Raw genomic sequence first — 9662 nt, 5'->3', positions numbered from 1 at the left:
GTCTCTGCTCTCAAGCTTATGTTCTACTTGTGAAAGATCAATAAGTAAACGAATGTCAAGCATTGGCAGGTGCTATGCTGAATTAAATTGGGTAAGGTTAACAGTGATGGGGGAGTGGTACTATTTTCTGTAGGATGTAAGCAGGCCCCTCTGATAAGAGGATGTTTGAGGAAAGACCTGAAGGAAGTAAGGGGATAGTTTAGGAGGCAGCCACACCTTCTGTCTAGGCTAGAGGACACGAGTTCTGGGGAGAGACAGACACGTTGTCCACAGCAACAGAGAATTTCCTACCATGCTGGCTTGGTTTGCCCCTCTTAGATTCATTCTCCTGCTACGTTCCTTGGGGGGAGGGGGGGTTGACCCCTACAGACTGTATCCCTGGGTCAGCCTTGTCCTCTGCCTGACTTTTGTTAGGTTCGGCCAAAAGGAGGTCCCCAGAAAACTGGAGAACAGGATGAAAGAGAGGTGGGATACTGAAGCTCCTGCTTCCTCTGCCTGGCCACAGTTCCGACAGTGGCTGCATTCCTCTGCCACAGTTCCCATCTGCCTTCCACAGCCCCTTCTGTAGTCGATCCTCCAGTGTTGCCCCTCCTGGGCCCCATGGGGTGGGGGCTCATCAGGAAGCCTTGCAGGATTAACCTTCTAGATGAGCACCATGTACCTACCTGTGCAGGAGTGTGCTGTCCATAGATGCTACCTGGACTGCCTCTCCCATCAGGACAGGATGAGTTTTGACCCTAGAGGCACCTATCGCAGATAAAATGTGGACCATGGCCTCCTCTCCTCCTCCAAAGCTCCAGCTCTGTCAAATCGTTCATACCAGCAAAGGTGGGAACAGAAGTTGAGGTTCTAGAGCCCCTCGTCTTACTCCCTTGGGACCTCGCTGCCCTGGAGGTTTTTCTCCCCAGGATCCAGCCCACCAACTTTCAACTTTGTGGAAGAAACGGATCTACCTACCTCCAACACCAATAGCTCATTGCCCAGTTTATTTCCTTGATAGTATTTATCACTACTGGCTTTTTAATGTGTACGTCTGCTCTGTGCACTACAATGTACATGCCATGAAAGAAGAGAACTTCCCTGTCCTGTTTTCCTATGTGAACAGCATCCTTGGCCTAAGTATAAAACTCAGAAACATTTTTCAGTGAATAACTGACAACAGAAATGAGTATAAAGCCATCTCTGCTCCCAAACACCCTCCACAAGAATTGTAGCCATAAGCCCAGACACCAGTGGCTTAGGGTCACAGGGGTGGGCAGATACTCTCAGAAGCGTCTCGGTACTGCTGACTTCTCCAGGTGTGTGTGGGCAGGAGCCCCAAGTGGGACAACCAGGATAACCCAAAAGTCAGAGACCACTCAGGTTCCACCTTTCTGAAGATCCTCAGCTTCTCCGTTCCTGAGTGGCTAGAGCTAACAGAAACAGTCTCCAGGTCTCAGCATCGACTATATGGAAGACTCAAAATGAGGCTCACCAGACCACCTCCACCAACGACCCAAGAACTCCTGTGGGTGAACGCCGCTGGTTATTTTCCTCCACTTAAGGGGCCCAAGCCTAGGCCCTCTGAGACCTGATTCAGCATCTCTTTGGACCCCGTTCTACTCCACCCTAGATGCCCACCCCTCCCACGTGTGGTACCACCGCCACCAGGCCATCCCCTTTACCCCCAAAGAAACCCAAGCAGCTCAGAAGTGCATCAATCGACCTTTAATGTCCAAAAGAGGCAGAGGCGTGGATGCAGAGCACAGGAGATGCTCCAGAAACGAGGGAGAGATGGACACACACCAGACATTTCCAACTGGCCGCACAAGTCTGGGAGGGCAGGGGGAGACAGATCTGGACACTCATAAAAAAATAAACCTCAACTCAAGCACTCAGTCTTGCGCCCACCAAAGGGTTTTACAGGGAACTCACTCACCATCCCGGTCCCCACCCTCCCTTGTCAGCATCAAAGAAAGCTCAGCACACACTAAAGGCTTGAGAAGGGGGCATTCTCCTGCCTCCCCACCAACCTCGAGGATGGAATCGGAAAAAAAAAAAGAGAATGAGCTGGATCCCAAACCCCCTCCACAGCATCAACCCTACACGTGAGAGTTTTTAATGCGATTTACAAGAATCAACAGCTCAATCAGTAATGACTCCCCCCACCCCATTCCCCACCCCATCACTGTTTGATCCACAGACAAGATTTCCCGAGCACTCCCCTTGGAATCTCCTCCCACTAGCAGTCCTGCTCCATCCCCTAATTCCTGGCTTCACCACTGCAAGACTGACCTCCAAAGTTCCCCCAAAGCCCCTCAACAGCCTTTATCACACTTCCACCCCTGCCTCCCACAAGAGGCTGCCACCACTCACAAAGTCCCTTTCCCTCTCCACTGAGACCCAGCTCATCCCGGACTATCCTCCTAAAGCCTTCCCGGGAGCAGACAGCCATAGGGCAAGCAGCGTCTAGGCCAGATGGCTGAGGGCGGGTAGGGTGATACCCATCTTCACCCCCAAAACAGAGGCCCCCAGAGATTTTTAACATAAAGGCCCACTTGTCTACCGATACACCTTAGAGATTCCACAGTCCTGCCCCTCCCTCCCCTCTACCCTAAACCAAGATATACACACATTCACACACATATACAGAGGAAAAACAAGGGACACATTAATTTGGTTTGATTGCTAAGACCTAGCTAAGAACTAGTCACCAGAAATTCCCTTGCCAGCCAACTACCAGGGGCTGCTCTAAGAGAACTCTGGAGGAATGAGAAAACAGAGAGCTAAGCAGGGAGCAGACAGAAGGAGAGAAGAATGAAAAGAAAAAAAAAAATCAAGCTAATCCCACCCTCAACATCCTCCTAGCATGAGCTCTGGCAGGAAGAATGAAAGAATAAAAGACACAGCCCTCACTTAGAAACTCTTCTGACAAAGACAGCAAGATAAGTCTGCTCCCCACTCCCACACACCACAGACAAACACGTCTCAAGGCCCCTTAAAGAATCCAGCCCCTGCCCCACCCTCTGCCCCAAGCCGTGGAATCACAGTTCAGTGGAATATTCTCCCTGGTACTAGATCAATCTCCCTACCCTCCTTCCTATCCCTCTCTCCTTGTCAGTCCTAACGCTGTCCCCCCTGCAGCCTCCCTGGCCCTCCCAAAGCAGCATCCACCACCAGAAGAGGCAGCTGCACAGTTTTAGTTCCACCTCCAGAAACCTATTTCTTTTCCCCAGCCCTCCTAGTCGTACAGGCTTTGTTGAGGGCTTTTTATTTGTATAGGGAGAGAAAGAGAAAAGAGAGGGGTGGGAGAGATTTCCTAGTGCAATACAACAACAACAACAACAACAAAAATTTAAGTCTTGAAAAATAAACGTAAAGCAGCCTTCTTCCCCAGGCAACTAAACAGAAAGAAGTTTGGTTTTGTTTACTGCGACATACACATGAAATCGAGTATACAGTCCATGCAGTAGCACAGCCATTGGAGAGGACATCCTGATGCTGGCCCCAGTGCAAAACAGTCCCAGCAACGCCGCCTGCTTGCCATCACTGCCGCCACCACTAACACCTTCACTGCGGCCACCTAGCCTGACTTGAAGAGGAGGATTGCAACTTGACCCAAGTAAAAATAGATGAAGTGCTTTGTCTCGTGTGTAACGTAGCTGCCAAAATTTCGGCCCACAATACAATGCCAGGTAGGGTTATATTTCTTGTCAAATTCCTAAAAGAAGAATAAAAAAGAGAAAAAAGGTGATTAGGACAGCTGGAGGATGAGAAATCAGAATGAGAGTCTGATTAGTTTAGCTGTCACCCCCACCCCACCCCCAGTCCACGGCCTCGGTTCTCTGAACCTCAGGAGCTCAGGTTCTAAGGTTGGCTAGGACACTCCTTCATTAATAATGTAACACCACAAAGGCTCCATTATTTCTCTCTAGCACTTTACAGCCCGTTCATCTCTCGTTCCTCTAGCTACCCTGCTTTTCAAAGCCCACCCCGCAATCCTTCAGCAAGGGAATCAGAAAAGCCAGTGGAATAAAGGACCACTCCAGGGTCACACAGCACTGAGTAGAAGAGGAGCAAGCCTCCCTGGCGTGCCCCTTGCCACCTCTCACATTACTAAACCAGCATTTCCAAACGCCAAAAGCCAAGACGCTAAAGCAAAACGGGGAACGAAAGTACCAGGAGTACCTGCAGGAGAACCAGGAAGCGATTCTGTGTAAGCCAACATTAAAGACACTCCAGTGTGGCAGGCACTACGTGGGCTGTAAACACCAGAGAAAGGACCTCAACCATGAGATCAAGGCAGTTCCCTCACTTCTCTCAGGGCTAGTACAAGTTCAGCACCAAAGCCAGCTAGGAAATCCTCACGACCTTATCAGACAGACCTTCCCACTCCGTGGACCCAGCAGGAAACAGATGGCTCAGTTCTAGCTGCATCCTGCCGTGGCTGTGAAAGGACAGCAGCCCTCCACCACGGGCCCAGCAATGCAGCCAACCTTGGGGCTCTGGCCCCTAGGGGCTCAACCTGCAACTTGTTTAGCGTCCTCACAGCCCCCATACCACGTAACTCCAGAAGGTATTAGGAGACGGCGGAAAGGGCATGGGTCACCACACTCAGCTTTATTCCTGACTGAAGACCCTGTGTAACATAGGAGAGCCATAGTTGCTTCCCCATTTTCCCCATCAGCAAAACGAGAAAGCGATTCTTCTGGCCCTAGGAGTCCATGGTTCTACATTCTCTCCCTGAATAGAACAGAAAAACCATCACTCAACAAGGAACCAGCACGCCTAGCAGCCTTGCCAGCTCTGCACCCCCTGGCTACACACACAGAAAGAAAAAGTCTCTCAGGACCCCAGTTTCCTCTTCTCATACCACCCACACACACAGGAAAGAGTTCTGTGAAACTCAAGGATACTCTACCGCCTGTATGGACCAGAATGCCATGGCTCTTAGGCATCCTTGGGATACCAGAATTAAGAATATCAAAGACTGGGGCTCTGCCACCAATGGACATGGATCCTGACTGGGAATCAGGGACCCTGGGTACCACCTTTCACCTCTAGCTCAGCAGCTTCCTCACTATATATATGTCCATTCACCCAGGAATTCTTCAGGGACTAAACCTATTGCCCCAATAATGCTCATCTATTAAAAAATATCTATATATCTATATATCTATATATATTCAAGCCCACCCCTTCCTCAAGGAGGCAGGGAGAAGGGGACGATTTAGTGCGTGAGTCCCTTTTTCTTTGGCCGCGCAGCTTGGCTTGCGGGATCTTAGTTCCCTGCCAGGGATTGAACCCGGGCCATGGCAGTGAAAGCACCGAGTCTTAACCACTGGATGGCCAGGGAACTCCCCACCTGAGTCCTTTTAAAGAAAAGGAAACGTCCTACGTAATGAGAATCACTTATAGGGCTATCCCACTTTAAATGATGCAGCTCCCTGAAAATTTGTATAGGATCTTATGTTATCCAATCAAACATCCTTGGTCTTCATTTTGAATAGTTCTGAATTGGGACAGTTATATCTAGTCCTGAAGCTTCACTCCCCATTGCTTTTGCAGTCACATAACTATCTGTAAACATACACACAACCCCAGCAGAGTTCCTATTAAAAACTCTTAAGGTAAATGCTTTAATAAATAAGAATCATCCCCTAACTTATCTCCTTTCCAAGTTCGTAGGGTTCTGTTTGCATGGAATATACCTACTTTCCTATGCCCCCACTCCAGCCCTCCCTGGGGCATAACTCAGCTATCCATCCCTATCCCTGACCAACCACAGCTCTCCCAGCACACCTTCTTGATATAGGCAGCAATGTCCTTCTCTATGTTGTACTTCTCCATAGCCTGCGTGGCGCAGTCAACGGCATCTTGTTGCATGTCCTCAGACATGTCTGCGTTCTTGATCACTGCCTTCCGGTCAGACATCGTGACACTGCAGAAGAAGCAGAGAGGTGAGGCTGCAATCCCATGCTCTGGGCAGTGAACACTAACAGCTGGGTGTGGGGCTGGGAGAGGAGCACAGAAGATGAGGGCAATAGAAAACACAGATATGAGGCATTAGAAAAGGGAGCTCCTAAGATTTTAGCAGACACATGGTTGCCAAGTCTGGGAAACACAAGGTAAATAATTAAAAAAACATAATAAGCCATCAGTTGTTATCACATGTAAAATGAGGCTTTTCCAACTCTAAACTTATCTATTTCCAATATTTTGAATAGCACCAATAGCCAAGATATTACAATACACCATCTACCAGCTGTGTCCTTGGGCAAGTTGATTAAACTTTGTGCTCTCATTCATCATCTTAAAATGCGGACTTGAGTTAACCTCAGGGTAAACCTGGTGGTATAACACCTGAACATAATAGACCCTTGATTTAATGACCATTATTATATCATTGGTATCAAAGTGGAAAGATGAATTAGGCCTGACTTCTGGTCTGTGGACAAGTTACTTAGCCTTTCTGCATTCGATTACCTCTATTTTAGCAATGAGGCTATCTCTCTATCAAGAGCTGTTGTAAGGATTAATTAAGGTTATATGAGAACACTGCAAACAAGGACAGTCTATACAGTGGTCTCACCCATTAGCCAGATTCAGCCCACCACCTGCTTTTGTAAACAGTTTCATAGGAACACACTACAATGGCAGAGTTGAATAGTTGTAAGAAACTAGATGGCCTGTAAAGCCTAAAATATTTACTATCTGGTCCTTCACAGAAAAAGACTGCCAAGCCCTAAGCTACCAATGCCCAGTGGTGACAGAGACAACAAAAGGTAAAGAATTATTATTTTAATAGCACTCTTTCATATCCATGCTATCTAAGACATTGCATTCATCCTATAGCAACCAGAGTTGCAGAGCTCACCTTGCATGGTCCCCTCCTAGGATGACAGGAATTCCAGGAGGGCTGGCCACGGCCTGCCTAGAAGTCTATGGCATGTGAGGTGCTTTGCAGGAAAGGGGATGAGCTGCAAAATCGTATCCTCTGTCCTTGACCAAGTCCCATCACAGAGGGCAGTAACAATCCACCCCCCATCCCATGTGCTACTCCCCCAAAGCGCCACTCTGTGGCCTGCCCAGTGGATAAAAGATGTTGTCGTTGCAGCCCTGTCCGATACAAAGCTACACAGGGACCTGACTGCTCAAGGAGAGATCCCTGGTATCATTCCGGGCCACCCGGATCTGAGTCCACACTAGCCTGTGGGCTGGGTGGGCTGAAAAGGGAAGCAGAATTCATGACTACTTCTCCAGCCTGCACTAGATGCAAAGAATGCATGCGTGCCAGCTGCTAGTCAGGCAGCCCTTTACTGCATCCGGGGCACCTCTGTCTCACACTGGCAAATTAAGCAGGGCTGGTTCCACTTTTGCAAAGGCTGGCAGAGCAAAGGATTATTGCCCCAGTACCCTCTGCTCCCATACGCCCGAGAGGGAAAGTCAGAGCCTCGAGAGGAGTCTGTGAGCACCAGCTGGGGCTGAGGAAAAGGTCAGGCGAACCCTGTTCAAGGCCTGGCTGTCTATATGACCTGGGGCAAACCAACATCTTTTTAGAAAACAATGGCTGAAATAAGATAAATGTGGCAACTTCAATGGGTTTGCGCAAAGGTACGACAGCAGCAGTACAGGGAAGAAAACTAGTGTCACCGGGCGGCCTATCCCAGGTTACCACTCAGAAGGGGGCACTGTTTACAAATCCAAGGGTGGGGTGGGGCCTGATTAAAGGATGAAATCAGCACCCGTTTTCCCAGCAAGCTCACCTGCCCCACTGCCTCATTCCCAAAGTCCAAAGAAACAACTTTGTCACAGTAATTAAAACCACCTTACCCTCCAGGAGAGCCTGCAGTTACATAACGTTGGTCTTGTGACTACAATGCCACGATTCTTCACCCCTGACCCCCCAGGCGTCTGAGAGGTGAGGCCTAGCCCCAGTCTCCCCTGTCCAAGGTGCCAATGAGAAAAGGAAAGGGAGGGGCCAACGTAGTCCCTCCCCCCCGGGGAAGAGGGAAAAAAAAAAAGCAAGGGACCTGGGCCTCCAGATTGAAGGATGACCACAGGGCCCCAGGCCAGCTGCCTTAGTCACGAGCCAGGGGCTCCTCTGAAAAGCTAAGAGGGCACTCCAGGACAGCTCACTCTCCTCTATCCCCGGCCCTGCGACAAAAAGACCAAGCCTCCGAACGACACGACCCGCCCTCCCCGGCCCCCAACACGCACAAACGCTTGTATTTCCTCCCTTCGGACCCCAAGGGGCCGTCTCCCTCCACCACCCCATCCTCCAGTGGCTGCGATCCCGAAGGCCGGCACCTGGGCCGGGAGAAAGCCTCCTCCCCCCGCACCTCCGCCCGGCCGGCCGCCCTCCCCCGTCCGGCCTAGAGCAGCGCCGTAGTGACTGGGCGTCCTCGCTGCAGGAAGGACGCCCCAGAGGGTGGCGACGGCGGGACGAACCGCGTCACGGCCCAAACAGCAAGGGCCTCCGAGCCCGCAGAGAAATCCCGGGGGGGGGGCGGGAGGCCTCACCTCTGCAGCCGGGGGCCCCGGGGTCGGGAGGGCACAGGGTGGCGCAGCCCTGGGCAGGAGAGGCGCCGGGGGCGTCACGCCGAGGCCAGCACTGCTCCGGGCCTCGGGGCCGAACTCCGCGCGTCGGGCCGCCGCCCCGGGGCAGCCTCCACCCACCGCTTACCTTTACGGAGGCGAGTCCGCGCGGGGTCCCGGGGGAGCAGGGATGGCCTGAGGCAGAGCGCGGGCAGGGCGGTGTCCCCTCGGCTCCTCTGGCAGCAGCAGCCGCCGCCGCCGGCGCCGCCGCGGTCTCCGGCTCCCGCAGGCCCGGGCCGAGCACAAGCGCCGCCGCCCTCCGCCCTCGAGCTTCTCCCGCCGCCTGCGTTCCGCCTTGCGCCCGCCGGCCCGCCTGCCTGCCAGCTAGCCAGCTCCGCGCTGGCACCTCGCAGCTCTGCTCCGCTCGGCCTCGAGCTTGGCGGACGCACGACCCCCCTCTGAAATAGCGCCCCGCCCCGCTCCCCCCACCGGCGCGCACGCCGCCGTCCGCGCTCCCCATTGGCTGGGCCCGTTCGGCCCCGCACTGCGGGCTTCTCCCCGCGCCGCTCTCGCCCCACATCTTGTTTCCTCCCACAATGCCTCGGGGCGGAGGGAGGGGGTGGGGAGGGGGAGCTGGAAAAGGTTGGGGGAGGGAGACGTGGCCTTCAGAAGAGAAAAAAGAAGTATACAGACCCCACTAACCAGGGCTGGAGAGGCCAGGCCTAAAAAGGAATAAAGAGGCCGGGTTCAATGAGGGAGAAGAAGAGGGAGGGGCGTAAAGACCCTAATTCGAAGAAGAATAAAGGAAGAGAGTGGGATGGAGATTTCAGACCCTGGGAGCCCATGGGGAAGGGGTAGAGATCCTAACCTTAGAAAGAGGAAGTGGAAGGAGGTGAAGTCATCAGTTTTAGAGGAAAAGACAGGACCCTTTCCGTCCCCCCAAAACTGTGGGAAGGAGAGGACAGCCAGCCCTATGGAGAGGTAAAGCCATGAACAGCCGCAGGTCTCCCCTCCTCTCACTTTCTGGGAAGGCCCCTTCCCCTTCCTGCTCTGCCTTTGTTCCCGAGTCTCAAGGCCACAGGACCTAAACTCCAAGCTGGGGCCCCAGATGCTGTTTATCTTCAAGAGCACTGGAGGCAAACCCT

General features: G+C 52.3%; 1 protein-coding gene across 1 annotated transcript; it reads right to left on the bottom strand.

Annotated features, from left to right (window-relative positions):
• Positions 1-1692: 1692 nt before the first annotated feature.
• DYNLL2 (dynein light chain LC8-type 2) lies at positions 1693-8944 on the bottom strand. Its single transcript, XM_060133321.1, has 3 exons — positions 8666-8944; positions 5782-5920; positions 1693-3700 (listed from the first exon to the last, which is right to left on the bottom strand). The coding sequence occupies exons 2-3, from the start codon at positions 5911-5913 to the stop codon at positions 3563-3565; spliced, it is 270 nt and encodes an 89-aa protein (XP_059989304.1). The 5' UTR covers positions 5914-5920; positions 8666-8944; the 3' UTR covers positions 1693-3562.
• Positions 8945-9662: the final 718 nt, after the last annotated feature.

This window comes from Lagenorhynchus albirostris, chromosome 20 (assembly GCF_949774975.1).
Source record: "Lagenorhynchus albirostris chromosome 20, mLagAlb1.1, whole genome shotgun sequence".
NCBI classification, from domain to species: Eukaryota; Metazoa; Chordata; class Mammalia; order Artiodactyla; family Delphinidae; genus Lagenorhynchus; species Lagenorhynchus albirostris.
Note: the sequence above shows the minus strand (reverse complement) of the source record. Positions and strands in the feature narration are given on the sequence as shown.

What these genes read in the sequence shown, in the direction of transcription:
- DYNLL2 (XM_060133321.1), bottom strand. Translation starts at nt 5,913, where the DNA reads ATGTCTGACCGGAAGGCAGTGATCAAGAACGCAGACATGTCTGAGGAC. An exon ending in TTGCTGCCTATATCAAGAAG is followed by an intron (nt 3,701 to 5,781) that starts GTGTGCTGGGAG and finishes TTCTTCTTTTAG; the next exon opens with GAATTTGACAAGAAATATAA.